Genomic DNA, 19,575 nt, shown 5'->3' on the forward strand with positions numbered 1-19,575 from the left:
TTATTATGCCTAATTTGGACAACCATGTATGGTGAAGATAAGGTACTTTTTTAAAAAAAATAATAAAATAAGATAACTAAATTAAAAACATTCTCTTGAATAAAAAAGAAAGTAAAACAATATAAAAACAGTTACATAGAAACTATTAATTAATGAAAATGAGTAAAATTAACTGTTAAAGGTTAGTACTATTAGTGGACCAGCAGCACGCACAATCGTGTGTGCTTACGGACTGTATCCCTTGCAGACTGTATTGATATATGTTGATATATAATGTAGGAACCAGAGTATTAATAACAGAAAGAAATGGGGGGAGTGAGGTTTTTTGGGTTGGTGCACTAATTGTAAGTGTATCTTGTGTTTTTTATGTTGATTTAATAAAAAATAAATAAAATTAAAAAAAAAAAAAACGATACAGATAATAAAAAAAACGATACCAATAATTTCCGATATTACATTTTAACGCATTTATCGGCCGATATTATCGGACATCCCTAGTAAAAACATCTTAAAACAAGTACAATGCCCACTAGAAACAGTTTCTCCATCCTTTAAAATGACCTGAAATTCCCCCAAAGTGATCAGTTTAGGTAACTTCACTTCCTTCTGTAAGTTATTCCATGACCATGGAGAAGCATATCTGAAAACCATTTTTTCCCCCAAGATTTGAGTTGGCTGGAAGAACTCTGATGCAATGTGGATGTTCTCTCAGGGTCCAGGTCTGCTGGTATCAGATGATGACACTGCTTTCCGTGGGGAGTTCTCTGAAGACTGGACTGTCAACGGGAAGGTAGGAGATAAGTCTCTTATTCAGTTGCATCTGCTTGTCATGACGCTGCTGATAAGGCAGCAGTAGATGCATTCCAACATACTATACATCATTTCATCTCCAGCATGGAAGTAAACATTAGTTACTGGCCTGTCAATGAAATAGAGAAGACCTAAGCTTGGGTTTAGGGGAACATGGCTGCTCTATTGATGGACTCTTGGGAGAAGTGGAGTGTTGTGTGCCCGGTGATTCTTTCAGTAGAGGATGTTGGAGACATCTACCTATTTGGAACCATGATAACAGGACATCTGCTGATTGGAGTAAGCATTGCTCTAGTGCGGGTGTCGGGTGTCTCCAGAGCTGATGTGACTCTTAAGCGCCGCCCTAGTGGCGCTAAAATGTATGAAACTGGAAAAAGATGGGGGGGGGAATAATATATGTTTTGTTTTAATATGGTTTCTGTAGGACAGGGGTCAGCAACCCAAAATGTTGAAAGAGCCATATTGGACCAAAAATACAAAAAACAAATCTGTCTGGAGCCGCAAAAAATTAAAAGCCATATTATATACAGATAGTATGTCATGAGATATACATTGATTTAAGAGGACTTAAAGGAAACTAAATGACCTCAAATATAGCTACAAATGAGGCTTAATGATGCAATATGTACATATAGCTAGCCTAAATAGCATGTTAACATCAATTAGCTTGCAGTCATGCAGTGACCAAATATGCCGATTAGCACGCCACACAAGTCAATAACATCAACAAAACTCACCTTTGTGTATTCACGCACAACGTTAAAAGTTTGGTGGACAAAATGAGACAGAAAAATAATTCTTTTTTTCTTTTTTTCTAGGACGTGTTTTATGCCACTTAGGTGGCATAAAACACGTCCTAGAAAGTCGGAGAAAGTTATATATGTAAACAAACTAGGGTGAGTTCAAGGACCGCCAAGATTAGTAGGACAAAACGGCGCTTGCCAAATACTTGAATCAGTGAAGCATGTTTAATATAAACAGTGTGATTTCTAACAATTAGGGAGGTTTGTGTCATGTTTGTCCTCCTACAGAAACCATATTAAAACCAAAATATTTTTTTTCCCCCTCATCTTTTTCCATTTTTCATACATTTTTGAAAAAGCTCCAGAGAGCCACTACGGCGGCGCTAAAGAGCCGTGGGTTGCCGACCCCCGCTGTAGGAGGACAAACATGACACAAACCTTCCTAATTGTTAGAAAGCCCACCGTTTAATATGTTTGTGTTTATGCTTCACTGATGAGAGTATTTGGTGAATGCTGTTTTGTCCTACTAATTTTGGCGGTCCTTGAACTCACCGTAGTTGCATAGACTGTGACACAATAGTTTGTTTACATGTAGGGGTGCAACTAACGATTAATTTGATAATCGATTAATCTGTCGGTTATTACTTTGATTAATCGATTAATAATCGGATAAAAGAGACAAACTACATTTCTATCCTTTCCAGTATTTTATTGAAGAAAAAAAACAGCATACTGGCACCATACTTATTTTGATTATTGTTTATCAGCTGTTTGTACATGGTGCAGTTTATAAATAAAGGTTTATAAAAAATAAAAATAAAATTGCCTCTGTGCATGCGCATAGCATAGATCCAACAAATCGATGACTAAATTAATCAGCAACTATTTTTATAATTGATTTTAATCGATTTAATCGATTAGTTGTTTCAGCCCTATGTACATGTATAACTTTCTCCGACGCTGCCACCCCTTCTTGGTCTCATTTTGTCCACCAAACCTTTTATGCTCTGCGTGAATGCACAAAAGTGAGCTTTGTTGATGTTATTGACTTGTGTGGAGTTCTAATCGGGCATATTTGGTCAGTGCATGACTGCAAGCTAATCGATGCTAACATGCTATTTAGGCTAGTCGTATGTACATATTGCATCATTATGCCTCGTTTGTTGGTATATTTGAGCTAATTTAATTTCCTTTACTTCTGTCCTCTGTGTATTAAATTTATATTTGCATGTCTGATGACACATTATGTGTATGTAATAGTGGCTGCATTTCTAATAGTTGTTTGTGTGCCATGTTGTTCCAGACCACAGCAAATGTTACCCAGCTTGCAAAGATTGTAATAAATCCATTAGAAGAAGACAGCCTGCCGTTTCCTTTAACTTGGACACACACATCTATACCTTCGGCCATTCTAAGACAGTCATTTCCAGGAGTTATCTCACCCTCTGAGAAGCCTCTGTTTTACTAATGTTTTCCAATGTAGTAAAAATGTGTAGAATAAATATAACATTTTAGCATTTCTGTCCATGAAGATTTGCATCAGCCTGCGACACATAGTCATTTTGATAGTAGGCTAATAGAGCTAATATAGACACTTACATCATGTGTTGCCTTCATTATAAGACTTATATAAGGCTTTTCATTTTTTGCTGCTCCAGACAAATTAGTTTTTTGTATTTTTGGTCCAGTATGGCTCTTTCAACATTTTGGGTTGCGGACCCCTGCCCTAGTGTATCAACATTTTTGGAAGATGCTGGCATCTGTTCAAGGTACCCTAAAGGTGGCCACAAATGATTGAAGGTTGGGCAGAGCTGTGGGCACTCAGAGTTGTGTGGTTTCTGGACTAAATCACAAACCGGATAACATCTTGGAGAAGCTTTCCGCTCTGCAAGGCGAAACTTCAGGCCAGATTGAATGTCTCTACTTGGACTAATTTTGTTGTGTTTTTTAAGGGCAATGACAACAAAGTTTACTCTATTCTATTTTATTCTAGTTGATGCAGTGCTCATCCTCTTCCTCCTTTCAGGGGGTGTTATCCCTCGCCAACGGTGACTCTATCGAAGGCCATTTCAGTGGCGAGTGGAATGCAGGTCTCAAGGTGACTGGAACTTACACCAAATTAGCCCCTGATGAGCCCGAGGACAAAGACAGAGACAACTTTTTGTGAGTGTTATTTGTAAGGTTTTTGTAGACCAAGTTTTAAACGGAGCTGATGTTTGCTGGGTGAGAACTGAAAGATATTTATTTCAGGACACGTGTTTGCTCGCCACTTCCTCACTTTGACAACGTGTGATTCTGTAGCATGTATTTCAATATTCGTTATTTTATGCATTCCAAATCGTAAATGATTGTTCGCAAATGTCAGCTGACAACAAAGCCAATGTGAGTCACTCTATTCTGCCTATAAAGCGCTCTAAAAAAAAAACCTCCAAAAATCTTAATCATAATCCTTACGCAAGTTTAAAATTAAAAGTTGCTGCAAACGAGCGTTTTTTTTTTTAGTCTTTCTCGCTATCTCCGGGTATAAGATGATAGTCAAAGTTGATTGTCTCGGTTTATGTCCACAACCTTCTACTATCCAGGTGAGAGGAAAAATGTATAATCTAGAATTAACTTTCACCAACTCAGAGATGATGCAGCAGCATATAGCAGCATAAGCTAGTTAGCTTTCTGTGATCGGGGTGCCGCTAGAAGTACCGTATTTTCCGGACCATAGGGCGCACCAGATTATAAGGCGCACTGCCGATGAATGGTCTATTTTTTAATCTTTTTTCATATATAAGGCGCACCGGATTATAGGGCGCATTAAAGGAGTCATATTATTATTATTTTTTTCTAAATGTAAAACACTTCCTTGTGGTCTACATAACATGTAATGGTGGTTCTTTGGTGAAAATGTTGCATAGATGATGTTTTACAGATCATCTTCAAGCCGCTTTCTGACAGTCGCTTCCGGATGCGCCGTTTTGTGGGCGGTCTTATTTACATGACTCACCTTCGACGGCGTCTTCTCCCCGTCATCTTTGTTGTAGCGGTGTAGCGTGCAAGGACGGGAGTGGAAGAAGTGTCAAAAGCTGGAGCTAACTGTTTTAATGACATTCACACTTTACTTCAATCAATAACGGAGCAGCATCTCCTCATCCGGAAACAACAACGAGGCCGGAAATGTGTCCCTTGAAAAAAAACGTCCGACCGTAACTCTCTAATAATTCAATTTTCTTGGGTGAATAATGTAAAGTCACTACACCGGTATGTTTTAGCGCTTTCATGGCGAGTTTACTAACAGATATAAGTAAGAACTTTACACTACTTTATATTAGAAATGGCAACAGCGGAGGATGAATGTCCCATAACAAGAAGGAAGAGAAAAAGAAGAAGCTTATTGACTACAAAGGCGGATGCGCACAATTTTTCAGGATTTATGCAGATCCTAAATACAGATCAGCAGGTACCAGAAGTTAAGAAAAGTTGCTTTTGCATAATTTGCGAAACAAAACGCCAGATATGTCTTACCTTATACACACACCATAATAATACCGTAATTTCCGGACTATAAGCCGCTACTTTTTCCCCTCGTTCTGGTCCCTGCGGCTTATACAAGGGTGCGGCTTATTTACGGCCTGTTCTTCTCCGACACCGACGGAGAGGATTTCGGTGGTTTTAGTACGCAGGAGGAAGACGATGACACAATGATTATAGACTGACTTTTCATATACCGGTAGGCTGGTTATTTTGATAACGTACAGGCGAGCACTTTGTATTACTTTGCACTAGGGATGTCCGATAATGGCTTTTTGCCGATATCCGATATGCCGATATTGTCCAACTCTTTAATTACCGATACCGATATCAACCGATACCGATATCAACCGATATATACAGTCGTGGAATTAACACATTATTATGCCTAATTTGGACAACCAGGTATGGTGAAGATAAGGTACTTTTTAAAAAAAATTAATCAAATAAAATAAGATAAATAAATTAAAAACATTTTCTTGAATAAAAAAGAAAGTAAAACAATATAAAAACAGTTACATAGAAACTAGTAATTAATGAAAATTTGTAAAATTAACTGTTAAAGGTTAGTATTATTAGTGGACCAGCAGCACACACAATCATGTGTGCTTACGGACTGTATCCCTTGCAGACTGTATTGATATATATTGATATATAATGTAGGAACCAGAATATTAATAACAGACAGAAACAACCCTTTTGTGTGAATGAGTGTAAATGGGGGAGGGAGGTTTTTTGGGTTGGTGCACTAATTGTAAGTGTATCTTGTGTTTTTTATGTAAATTTAATAAAAATAAAAAATAAAAACAAAACAAAACGATACTGATAATAAAAAAAACGATACCGATAATTTCCGATATTACATTTTAACGCATTTATCGGCCGATAATATCGGCAGACCGATATTATCGGACATCTCTACTTTGCACCGTTGTATTATTTGTACTCTGCACGAATGCTGTTCGCCATGTCAAAGATGTGAAAGTTTGATTGAATGATTGAAAGATTTATTGTTAATAAATGGGACGCTTTGCGTTCCCAAACAGTCATCTCTGTCCCGACAATCCCCTCCGTGGTAGCAGGAACCCCTATATACTACGGTAATTACACATCAAAACCCTGCGGCTTATAGTCAGGTGCGGCTTATATATGGAGCAATCTGTATTTTCCCCTAAATTTAGCTGGTGCGGCTTATAGTCAGGTGCGGCTTATAGTCAGGTGCGGCTTATAGTCAGGTGCGGCTTATAGTCCGGAAATTACGGTACTCGTATGTTTAATGCGCCGACAGTCCATCAAGCGGTGCGGCTTCATAGCTTACCAAAGTCGTACTAAAACATTTTGATAGATTTTTGAGCGCCGTGTGTAATGTTCTATATTTTCAATGAAACATATAAAATGTTGCTGTTGTTTACTTGAGTCATATTGCCATCATAATGCAGTCTACACATATCTCTTATGTTTGACTGCCATCTACTGGTCACACTTATCACCAAATAAAATTGCTTCGAGGTCGGTAAGCAAAACCAGAATTATGCCGTACATTAGGCGCACCGGGTTATAAGGCGCACTGTTGAGTTTTGAGAAACTTAAAAGATTTTAAGTGCACCCTATAGTCCGGAAAATACGGTAGTTTATCTGCGTTAGCGCTTATAATAACAATATATAGCTAACATTTAAGGTCACGAGATGTAAATGGAGCATTATTGGCAGTTTTTGGATGTTTTTTAGAGGGCTTTGTGTGCGCAGTATAGTATAACCATTAGCTGCATTGTTAGCCACCATGTACTTGCCATATTTTACTACTTAGAATGCATCTTTTCTTACATAAGGATTGTGAACGATAGGCAAAATTCCCCCCCCCAAAAAAGGTGCATTTCCCCTTTTAAGTTTTGGACTCTTCAATCAATGTCAACCTTTCTGCTTTGCGTAATGGAAAGTATACTTTTTGTGAATGTGCAGCAGGTTGGGTCAGCATGTAGTGGCCGCAGGTGAGCGGTGGGTGTGTGTCTTTGACGAATGCTGGAGGCGACTGGGCTGTGACGTCGCCGCCAGAGGAGACAGGACGACAGCCTGGGAAAACATCGCCGTTTCTATCACCAGTGGACGCCAACACAGGTACACAACACACATGACACCTTGGCGTACAAAAAACAGCTTAAACATGTAACTAAGACAGGGGTAGGCAACCCAAAATGTTGAAAGAGCCATATTGGAACTCAAATACCCAAAAAAATCTGCCTGGAGCCGCTAAAAATGAAAAGCCTTCTATGAGTGATATAATGAAGTCAATACATGATATAAGTGTCTATGTTAGTTATATTAGCCTACTATCAAAATGACTTTAAAAGTCTTGTATAAGTCTTATAATGAAGTCAACACATGATATAAGTGTCTACGTTAGCTATATTAGCCTACTATCAAAATGACTGTGTCGCAGGCGGACACAAATCTCCGTTGACAGAAATGTTGAAATGTAATATTTATTCTACACATTTTTACAACATTGGAAAACATTAGTACAATTTCACAGAGGGTGAGATAACTCCTGGAAATGACTGTCTTAGAATGGCCAAAGGTGTAGATGTGTCTTTCCAAGTTTAAAGGAAATGGCAGACTGTCTTCTTCTAATGGATTCATACCAATCTATGCAAGCTAGGTAATGTTTGCTGTGGTCTGGAACAACATGGCACACAAACAACTATCAGAAATGCAGCCAATATTACATACAGATAATGTGTCATGCGAAATGCAGATATAATTTAAATACACGGAGGACATAGGAAATTAAATGAGCTCAAATATACCTACAAGTGAGCCATAATGATGCAATATGTATATACGCCTAAATAGCATGTTAGCATCGATTAGCTCGCAGTCATGCACTGACCAAATATGCCTGACAAGCACTCCACACAAGTCAATAACATCAACAAAGCTCCCGTTTGTGCATTCACGCACAGCATAAAATGTTTGATGGACAAAATGAGTCTAAATAGCATGTTAGCACCGATTAGCTTGCAGTCACGCACTGACCAAATATGCCTGATAAGCACTCTGCACAAGTCAATACCATCAACAACTTTGTGCATTCACACACAGTATAAAACGATTGGTGGACAAAATGAGACAAATGATGAGTGTCAAAAAATGTCTTTCTCTGGCATCGTTGAAGAAAGTTGCACATGTAAACAAACTACGGTGAGTCCAAGGACCTCCAAAATTAGTAGGACAAAACGGCGCTCGCCAAATCAGAAAATCATGTTTAATATAAACAGTGGGATTTTTTAACAATTAGAGACGTTTTTTTGTCATGTTGTCCTCCTACAGAAACCATATTAAAACAAAAATGAAGATGTCAGGTTCAAACACTGATGACATCTATTAAACGAGACAAGAAGCAAGGAATTAAACAGAGACAGAATTAAATTTGGCTCAATTTGAGGAGAAACATCTGGGCTGTACTCTTGCACAGTCTCCAGCACGCTCTAACGGAAAAAGGTTCACGTCTCCTCTTTTAATTGGATATTCTCTGTTTACATAACAACAGCTGTTTCTAAAGGAATGGGGGGTATGCAAACAGCCATTGTTTTCGGTCACATTAACACAAAAGAAAAAGATGCCTCGGGCTTGAACTGGTCCTGGATCGAGCTTGGGCAAGTCTTGGATCACAATAGATAACCCCTCCCGTCTCCTCCCATCGTACACAACGGAATTTTCCAAGCCTTTGGCTTGGTGCAACAAAGACAGCTTTCGTCTGTTCACTGGGAACTCAGGGAACGAAAAGCTTTTTGATAATTTACATACAATTTTTCTGACAATATTTTTCCCTCATATTTTTCTATTTTCACACATTTTTGAAAAAGCTCCAGGTCGCCACTAGGGCGGCGCTAAAGAGCCGCAGGTTGCAGATTCCCGATTCCCGAACTAAGATGTAATGCTTGTTGTTATTGTTGCGTGTGCCTAGTCCGCACCTCAGCAGGTCTCAGAGCAAAGTATTGGAGGGTTTGGAGTGCATCCCCCAGCATGGAGAAGCGGTCACGGCCAAGAACTACAACAACATACAAAGATACCTCGCAAAGGTGTGTGCGCCCGCGTCGTGTTCCGTCACTCCTGTGTCTAACATTAGAACATGTGTGTACGTTTAAGGCGTGTGAAACCCCGATCCACCCTCTGGGCTGGCTGGTAGAGACTTTGGTCACCGTCTACAGGATGACCTACGTGGGCGTGGGATCCAACCGCAGACTGCTAAGGGAGGCTGTAAAGGAGCTGCAGGCCTACCTCCAACACTTCTACTGCATCGTCAGGTAGCTTCACCATCCTCTTTTAGTCCACTACAGTAGAAACTCAACTTAATTGGCGCCTAAAACACTCGTATCTCAAATCAACATCTCCAATTAAAATCTTACAGGTGTTTGTACCACTAAAAATAAGACAATAGAATGTACTACCAGCAACTATAGTAGTTTTATGTAGTAATGTACCGTATTTTTACGACTATAAGGCGCACTTAAAATCCTTTCATTTAGAGATGTCCGATAATATCGGCAGTCCGATATTATGCTTTAAAATGTAATATCGGAAATTATCCGTATCGGTTTCAAAATTATCCGTATCGGTTTCAAACCGACGGACGTAGGGAGAAGTACAGAGCGGCAATAATCCTCAAAGGCACTGCCTTTGCGTGCCGGCCCAGTCACATAATATCTACGGCTTTTCACACACACAAGTGAATGCAAGGCATACTTGGTCAACAGCCATACAGGTCACACTGAGGGTAGACGTATAAACAACTTTAACACTGTTACAAATATGCGCCACACTGTGAACCCACACCAAACAAGAATGACAAACACATTTCGGGAGAACATCCGCACCGTAACACAACATAAACACAACAGAACAAATACCCAGAACCCCTTGCAGCACTAACTCTTCCGGGACGCTACAATATACAACACCCTCAACCCCGCTCGCCTCAACCTCCTCATGTATGTCCCAAATTCCAAGCTGCTGTTTTGAGGCATGTTAAAAAAAAATAATGCACTTTATGACTTCATTAATAAATATGGCAGTGTCATGTTGGCATTTTTTTCCATAACTTGAGTTGATTTATTTTGGAAAACCTTGTTACATTGTTTAATGCATCCAGCGGGGCATCACAACAAAATTAGGCATAATAATGTGTTAATTCCACGACTGTATACATCTGTATCGGTCGATATCGGAATCGGTAATTAAGAGTTGGACAATATCGGAATATTGGATATCGGCAAAAGAGCCATTATCGGACATCTCTACTTTAATTTTCTCAAAAACAGACAATGCGCCTTATAACCCCGTGCGCCAAATGTACGGAATAATTCCGGTTGTGCTTACCGACGTCGAAGCAATTTTATGTGGTTACAGGGTTTAATGATAAGTGTGACCAGCAGATGGCAGCCACACATAAGAGATACGTGTAGTTTAGTTTAGTTTATTGAGGATCCCGATTAGTCTACACCGCAGTGGAGACTATTCTTCCTGGGGTCCAGGCAAAAAAATCACACAATCACAAAACAAAAGATTACAATCCAGTACAACATGATCAAATAATAAAATGTTGTAATACAAAAATAGCAACAACAAAGAACCCCCCCCCCCAAAAAAACAATAACTTTGAGTTTACATAATAATAAAAAGAGCAATATAAAAAAATTTTTTTTTTTTTTTTTGCAAAAATAAAACAAAGAACCAATGGCCTATAATATACACATTAGTGTACCAAAGACAAACAATAAGTGACGAAAAAGTACCATGCTTGTCCCATAATCAATAAAATAGTCAATAATCAATAAAACCAGTCATGACATTGGGTACAATCTAGAACAGACCTGGGCATTGTACGGCCCGCGGGCCACATCCGGCCCTTTGCGCATCCCTGTCCGGCCCGCGTGAGGCCAATCATAAATTACAAAATAAATTTAAAAAAGTATCTATGTCGAGTGTGCAATACAACAGTGCTGCTTTTGTTTTGAAAAGCGTTATTTGTATTACTTCCGTGTGGACGTATGCGCGTGTGCGATTGTGAGTGAATTGAACGGCGCAATTACAAATTACAAAATAAAGTTTAAAAAACATCTATGTCGTGCGCGCAATACAACTGTGCTGCTTTTATTTTGAAATGTGTTATTTATGCCGTATGTCCGGGGGGAACCTGTGAGGGAAGGTGCATAGAGACAAGTGATGAGACGCTAAAAAAAGAAAAGTTGATGAGGAATGGAGTGTTTCCAACAAGAGATGGACTGCCAAGTATTTCTTTACATAAATTAATGGTAAAGCCGTGTGCTTAATGTGTGGTACACAGGTTGCTGTGTTTAAATATCATTTTAATCGCCACTACACGAAGAAACACGAGGGAAAATACCGGGATGTGTCTGATGAAGCGCGCGCAAGGGAGGCTGATGCGTTGATGGTAAAACTGCAAACCCAACAAGGACTTTGTGCCATATTTCACACCCCCAGAGATGCAGCCGTCAGGACAAGTTTCGTCATTTCTCACAAAAGCGCCAGAAAAAGTAAGGCGTTTTCTGACGGAGAGTTTATTAAGGAGTGCTTATTGGACTTTGTTGCGCTGATAATGCCCGGAGACAGGACTGTTTTTCGCTAACTTTGGATGAGAGCTCTGATGCAGTCAATTAAAGAGACAACCACAGGTAATGACTTGTTCACAGAGGTAAATGCGTGTTGGGACAAGCTGGCAGGTGTGACAATCCAATCCACTTTATTTATATAGCACATTTAAACAACAAAATGTTTCCAAAGTGCTGCACAACAATATTACACACAATATTCAAATATTATCCTTAGCTCCACCAATGACTGAATAAAAAGAAAAAAACAATTACATATAAAACCAATATAAAAAACAATATAAAATAGATATGATTAAAAACTATTTTTAACAACAGATGGTTGTCCAAATCTGATGGGGAAAAATGTTGGATAATGCAGGATAAAGTGACCTTAAAAAGCAATCTGCTTTTGTATAAAGTTAAGTTAGGTTAAATGAAATTATTATTATTATTATTATTATTAATTATTATCATCATTATTATTTATCTTATGGTATATCAAAAATAATATTGAGCAAAATGTAATTGAAATATTGTCGTGTGGCCCTCCAGCAGTGCTCGGGTTGCTTATGCGGCCCCCGGTGAAAATTAATTGTCCACCCCTGATCTAGAATAATCTCAGTGTAGACTGCAATATGACGCCAGTAAACAACACCAAAACTTTATATGTTCCATTGAAAATAAAGAACATTACACACGGCCAGGGACGTGCACATGATTATAGAGGGGCAGGGGCTCAAAGTCAGAAAAGGGCAGGAATTTTTTTTTTTGGTCCTTTACACAATATGGAAATTAATGTAAAATTAAATTTGCTAATAGGAAGCTAACTACTTAGCTGTGTGTCCTTTGCGGGTAAAAGTGATTTCCATTTCTTTTGGGTCAACAAATTATGGTCAGAATGAGTTAATTCACATTATCATAGGCTTGGAAGACACGAAAAGCAACAAAACACTGGTTTATTATTAGGCTATTTATTGTTAAAGATAAGCACTTTAATATTGAACATTGAACAGTGCAACATGAACTTTGACAAAAAATACAAAAATAAATGACCAAATGGAAAAAACTTCAATGTGTAAATCGGTCCTTCTTCTCTTAACTTGATTGATGAAAACACCATCAAGTTGTAACGTATGGTCTTTCTCACTTAATGCTCAGACTAAACAACTGAAACGCAATACAGGGCCAAAAATATGGACCAGGGGCCAGTAGAGGGCTGTATCCTTTCTTTTTTTGGCATTGTGCTGCAGGCATAATCAACATGAATCCAGTTTACATACAGATGGCAATATTCCTAACAGATAACCTACATCTTATATCCCCAGAATGCTGAAATTATTATTATTATTAATAATAATAATAATAATAATAATAATTTTGAAAATTAACCCGGTGTTTTATTTTGTACACTACTTCCTGTCCCGCACGATCCGCTCTGCTCTGTGCAGATGTTAATGTTGTTTAAAGAAAAAAAAGAAACAAAACCACACACACAGGCGAAGGGCACTTTTTAAGACGAGGCAAAAAAGGGCAGGGTATTATTATGGTGTGTGTACAAGGACCGCAAAATGGCACCTATTAGCAGACATATTAACTGGCGTTTTATTTCACAATATTATGCAAAAGCAACTTGTCTTATCTTTTGATACCTGCTGATGTGTATTTGGGATCTGCATAAGTCCTGAAAATTTGCACACGTAGTCCGTGCCGACGTTGTAGTCGATAAGCTTCTTCTTTTTCACCATTTTCTTCTTATGGGATATGGGACACTCTAACCACTAGGCCACTGAGCAGGTAATTTGCCAAACAATGGCAGAGATGCTTGTAACCCATATTTCTGCTTGTGACTTAAAACATAGCAATTAGCTGAAAGACAGCTACTCAGTGGCCTAGTGGTTAGAGTGTCCGCCCTGAGATCGGTAGGTCGTGAGTTCAAACCCCGGCCGAGTCATACCAAAGACTATAAAAATGGGAGCCATTACCTCCCTGCTTGGCACTCAGCATCAAGGGTTGGATTTGGGGGTTAAACCACCAAAAATGATTCACGGGCGCGGCACCGCTGCTGCTCACTGCTCCCCTCACCTCCCAGGGGGTGAACAAGGGGATGGGTCAAAGAGGACAAATTTCACCACACCTAGTGAATGTGTGACAATCATTGGTACTTGAACTTAAAACACTCTAAAGTTGGGGTACCACTGTGTTTTTACCACACCTCTTCCATTCAGCAACCTTTCTTGACTCCAGGTTCCTGTTTCCGGGACTACCAGAAGATGGTGGCATCCTGCCAGAAACTCCAACTTCTCCATGTAAAATCAGATACAGCTCAAGTTCAATGGAAGAAAGGTAGGATGGTGTGACGTCACAAAGACACATTCAGGCAATATTTGACAACAAAATGTCATTTGTTGTCATTTACGGACTGAAAAAATAAGTAGTTGAGAAAACACGAGTATGTTGTTATCACCACATTTCTAAATACTGGTTTCTCTGCAAAACACTGGTGTCTTAAAGAAGTACTGTCAATCTGTGGAGGGGGTTGGGGGCGGGGGGCAGGTTAGGTTGGGTTGATATCAGCATACTTCAGTCATCAACAATTATATCATCTGAGGAATGGACATTGTAACAGTGTAGGTCTCACTTGGTAGGATATGTACAGTGAGTGGTGACCATATTATGCTCAGAAAGCATAAGATCAAGTATATACACTACCGTTCAAAAGTTTGGGGTCACCCAAACAATTTTGTGGAATAGCCTTCATTTCTAAGAACAATAATAGACTGTCGAATTTCAGATGAAAGTTCTCTTTTTCTGGCCATTTTGAGCGTTTAATTGACCCCACAAATGTGATGCTCCAGAAACTCAATCTGCTCAAAGGAAGGTCAGTTTTGTGGCTTCTGTAACGAGCTAAACTGTTTTCAGATGTGTGAACATGATTGCACAAGGGTTTTCTAATCATCAATTAGCCTTCTGAGCCAATGAGCAAACACATTGTACCATTAGAACACTGGAGTGATAGTTGCTGGAAATGGGCCTCTATACACCTATGTAGATATTGCACCAAAAACCAGACATTTGCAGCTAGAATAGTCATTTACCACATTAGCAATGTATAGAGTGTATTTCTTTAAAGTTAAGACTAGTTTAAAGTTATCTTCATTGAAAATAAGGACATTCCAATGTGACCCCAAACTTTTGAACGGTAGTGTACATTTGATTATTTACATTTGATTATTTACAATCCAGGGAGTTCTAAATCTTAGTGATATATCAGATGTATCCGATCGTTTTACTATTTATATTATGGCCGTCAGCGAAGAAAATTCCATAAATTAGCCACACTGTCTTATAAGCCGCAGGGTTCAAAGTGTAGGAAAAGAGTGGTGGCTCATAGTACTTTCTTGTTTTAACATGTTCTATCTACACGTCTGTTAAAATGTAATAATCACTTATTCTTCTGTTGTTTGATACTTTACATTAGTTTTTGGATGATACCACAAATTTAGGTATCAATCCGATACCAAGTAGTTACAGCATCATACATTGGTCGTAATTAAAGCTCTCCTGTGTCCAGAGACGTATTTCCTGAGTTCATAAACAATACCAAAATGACAACAGATTTTGTGACGGGTAAAATATCGATTGAACCATTGTATTGTCGACTAGATACAGCACTTGTACAAACCCCGTTTCCATATGAGTTGGGAAAATGTGTTGGATGTAAATATAATGATTTGCAAATCCTTTTCAACCCATATTCAATTGAATGCACTACAAAGGTTTCTGGGTGTTGTTGATAAACGGTTTTCGCCTTGCATAAGAGAGTTTTAACTTGCACTTACAGATGTAGCGACCAACTGTAGTTACTGACAGTGGGTTTCTGAAGTGTTCCTGAGCCTATGTGGTGATATCCTTTACACACTGATGTCGCTTGTTGATGCAGTACAGCCTGAGGGATCGAAGGTCACGGGCTTAGCTGCTTACGTGCAGTGATTTCTCCAGATTCTCTGAACCCTTTGATGATATTACGGAGCGTAGATGGTGAAATCCCTAAATTCCTTGCAATAGCTGGTTGAGAAAGGTTTTTCTTAAACTGTTCAACAATTTGCTCACGCATTTGTTGACAAAGTGGTGACCCTCGCCCCATCCTTGTTTGTGAATGACTGAGCATTTCATGGAATCTACTTTTATACCCAATCATGGCACCCACCTGTTCCCAATTTGCCTGTTCACCTGTGGGATGTTCCAAATAAGTGTTTGATGAGCATTCCTCAACTTTATCAGGATTTATTGCCACCTTTCCCAACTTCTTTGTCACGTGTTGCTGGCATCAAATTCTAAAGTTAATGATTATTTGCAAGAAAAAAAAAAAGTTTATCAGTTTGAACATCAAATATGTTGTCTTTGTAGCATATTCGACTGAATATGGGTTGAAAATGATTTGCGAATCATTGTATTCCGTTTATATTTACATCTAACACAATTTCCCAACTCATGGAAACAGGGTTTGTACTTGGTATCACTACAGCCGATAATTGTATAGATCCGCCCATTTGTTTACATTCAGGAGGCTAGCTTGCTGTTAGCTATTGTATCCTCCTACGGTGTGTAGTGAAGCATGTTTAGCTATTCCTCGTCCTGCAGGGTTGATACTTGTAAGAAACTTACTTTATTTGTCGGATTAGAAGTAGCTAAAACACTGTGGATGGACGTTAGCTACTGGCTAGCTGTGTTTAAAAGCCCGATTCAGTGTTAATAGCTTCACCTTTATCGTTAGTTTTCAAGCCAAAATACGTCCATTCCCCCTCTCCTGTTTTGACACTGTTTCCGCTTGTAAGTGCTTTGTGTGTGTGTTGACTCACATGCGCCTCGGCTCTTATTCCCAGCAATGTCACTACGGAGCGCCATCAAGTAGAGCTGTCCGATAATGGCTTTTTTACCGATATCCGATATTCCGATATTGTCCAACTCTTAATTACCGATACCGATATCAACCGATACCGATATATACAGTCGTGGAATTAACACATTATTATGTCTAATTTTGTTGGGATGCCCCGCTTGATGCATTAAACAATGTAACAAGGTTTTCCAAAATAAATCAACTCAAGTTATGGAAAAAAAATGCCAACATGGCACTGCCATATTTATTATTGAAGTCACAAAGTGCATTATTTTTTTTAACATGCCTCAAAACAATAACAGTGCAATACTTTTTCATAACATGGTCACTACTGCGTAGTTTCTCTTGTTATATTGTTATTTTACTGTTATATTTGTATTTTCATTGTTGCTTTTTATTTGTATTCTTATTGTAATATTATATTGTAGCGTCCCGGAAGAGTAAGTGATGCAAGGGATTCTGGGTATTTGTTCTGTTGTGTTTATGTTGTGTTACGGTGCGGATGTTCTCCCAAAATGTGTTTGTCATTCTTGTTTGGTGTGGGTTCACAGTGTGGCGCATATTTGTAACAGTGTTAAAGTTGTTTATACGTCCACCCTCAGTGTGACCTGTATGGCTGTTGACCAAGTATGCGTTGCATTCATTCGTGATGAGAACAGCGGCGTTTTAAAACGTCATACATTTTACTTGTAGAAACAGATACCGATAATTATGAAACCGATACCGATAATTTCCGATATTACATTTTAAAGCATTTATCGGCCGATAATATCCCTACCATCAAGGCCATGAAAAACAAAAAGTACCTTTTTGAAATCTTTAGTACTGCTGTACTTTATTAGTAGTGGTATATATCGTACAACCCTAATAGGTACTCACCACTAATGTATGATAACTAATCTGAGTCACGGTCTAGTTTTTAGCTTGGGCTTGTTCCTCAAGTTCACAAAATGTTTGAAAGTCCTACACTTTTAGCGAAAGACCGATTCCTCTTTCTCTCCCTGTCAGTTTTGTCACAGTGGTGAGCAGCTCCTCACTGCTCCTCCCACGGCTGCTGCCACAACTCTACCCCCCTCTCTTCATGCTCTACTGCCTGCACGACGAGCAGCAGGAGGTGCAGTACTGGGAGCGCATCCTGCGCCTCAACAAGCAGCCCGATCACTCCCTGCTCCGCTTCCTGGGCGTACACGAGTAAGTGTCTCACGCCCGCATCCTCACCACATCAACCGTATCGTCCTGCGTCAAGCCCCAATGTTCACTACAGCTTCACTCTCCACACTTATCCATATTTTCATGGATAAATGTCGACTGGTTGGATATTATTTTTGACATTCTTGGCTGGCGTTAGACTCATATTTTCATGGATAAATGTCCGCCGTTTGGATATTATTTATGACATTTTTGGCTGGCATTAGGCTAATATTTTCATGGATACATTTCCACTGTTAAGATTTAGTTTTTGACAATCTTGACTGGCATTAGACTCATATTTTCATGGATAAATGTCCGCCGTTTAGATATTATTTTTGACATTTTTGGCTGGCGTATACTCCTTTTTTCATGGATAAATGTCCACTGTTTAGATATTATTTTTGAAATTTTTAGCTGGCGTTAGACTCATATTTTCATGGATACATGTCCACTGTTTAGATATTATTTTTGACATTCTTGGCTGGTGTTAAACTCATATTTTCATGGATAAATGTCCACCGTTTAGATATTAATTTTGACATTTTTGGCTGGCGTTAGACTCATATTTTCATGGATAAATATCCACTTTTTAGATATTATTTTTGGTATTCTTGGCTGGCGTTAGACTCATATTGTCATGGCTAAATGTCCACTGTTTAGATATTAATTTTGACATTTTTGGCTGTCATTAGAGTCATATTGTCATGGCTAAATGTCCAGTGTTTAGATATTTTTTTTGACATTTTTGGCTGGCGTTAGACTCATATTTTCATGGATAAATGTCCACTAATTAGATATTATTGTTGACATTCTTGGCTCTCATTAAGCTCATATTTTCATGGATAAATGTCCACTGTTTAGATATTGTTTTTGACATTCTTGGCTGGCGTGAGACTCATATTTTCATAGATAAATATCAACTGTTTAGATTTAGTTGTTGACATTCTTGGCTGGCATGAGACTCATATTTTCATGGATAAATGTCCACTGTTTAGATATTACTTTTGACATTCTTAGCTGGCATTAGACTCATATTTTCATGGATAAATGTCCGCCGTTTAGATATTAGTTTTGACATTTTTGGCTGGCGTATACTCATTTCTTCATGGATAAATGTCTACTGTTTAGATATCATTTTAGAAATTTTTGGCTGGTGTTAGACTCATATTTTCCTGGATACATGTCCACTGTTTAGATATTATTTTTGACATTCTTGGCTGGTGTTAGACTCATATTTTCCTGGATACATGTCCACTGTTTAGATATTATTTTTGACATTCTTGGCTGGTGTTAGACTCATATTTTCATGGATAAATGTCCACTGTTTAGATATTATTTTTGACATTCTTGGCTGGCGTGAGACTCATATTTTCATAGATAAATATCAACTGTTTAGATTTAGTTTTTGACATTCTTGGCTGGCATCAGACTCATATTTTCATGGATAAATGTCCACTGTTTAGATATTACTTTTGACATTCTTAGCTGGCATTAGACTCATATTTTCATGGATAAATGTCCGCCGTTTAGATATTAGTTTTGACATTTTTGGCTGGCGTTAGACTCATATTTTCATGGATAAATATCCACTTCTTAGATATTATTTTTGGTATTCTGGGCTGGCGTTAGACTCATATTGTCATGGCTAAATGTCCACCGTTTAGATATTATTTTTGACATTTTTGGCTGGCATATACTCCTTTTTTCATGGATAAATGTCCACTGTTTAGATATTATTTTTGACATTTTTGGCTGGCGTTAGACTCATATTTTCATGGATAAATGTCCACTGTTTAGATAT

The 19,575-nt window shown here is 38.5% G+C and overlaps 2 protein-coding genes across 6 annotated transcripts in view; one reads left to right on the top strand and one right to left on the bottom strand.

The window, feature by feature from the left end:
* The window catches only part of LOC133663222 (frizzled-7-like), a 791,936-nt gene that overhangs the window by 119,984 nt on the left and 652,377 nt on the right, over positions 1-19,575 (bottom strand). The window lies entirely within an intron of this gene.
* LOC133663215 (alsin-like) overlaps positions 1-19,575 on the top strand; it is a 111,180-nt gene that overhangs the window by 77,407 nt on the left and 14,198 nt on the right. For all 5 annotated transcript variants that reach the window (XM_062067516.1, XM_062067513.1, XM_062067517.1 and 2 more), the window contains 7 exons: positions 713-790; positions 3,580-3,716; positions 7,032-7,187; positions 9,037-9,151; positions 9,219-9,376; positions 13,928-14,026; positions 17,592-17,774. In XM_062067516.1, coding sequence (XP_061923500.1) covers positions 713-790; positions 3,580-3,716; positions 7,032-7,187; positions 9,037-9,151; positions 9,219-9,376; positions 13,928-14,026; positions 17,592-17,774 — 926 coding nt within the window. The remainder of the gene's footprint in view (positions 1-712; positions 791-3,579; positions 3,717-7,031; positions 7,188-9,036; positions 9,152-9,218; positions 9,377-13,927; positions 14,027-17,591; positions 17,775-19,575) is intronic.

This window comes from Entelurus aequoreus, linkage group LG13 (genome assembly GCF_033978785.1).
Source record: "Entelurus aequoreus isolate RoL-2023_Sb linkage group LG13, RoL_Eaeq_v1.1, whole genome shotgun sequence".
Classification (NCBI taxonomy): Eukaryota; Metazoa; Chordata; class Actinopteri; order Syngnathiformes; family Syngnathidae; genus Entelurus; species Entelurus aequoreus.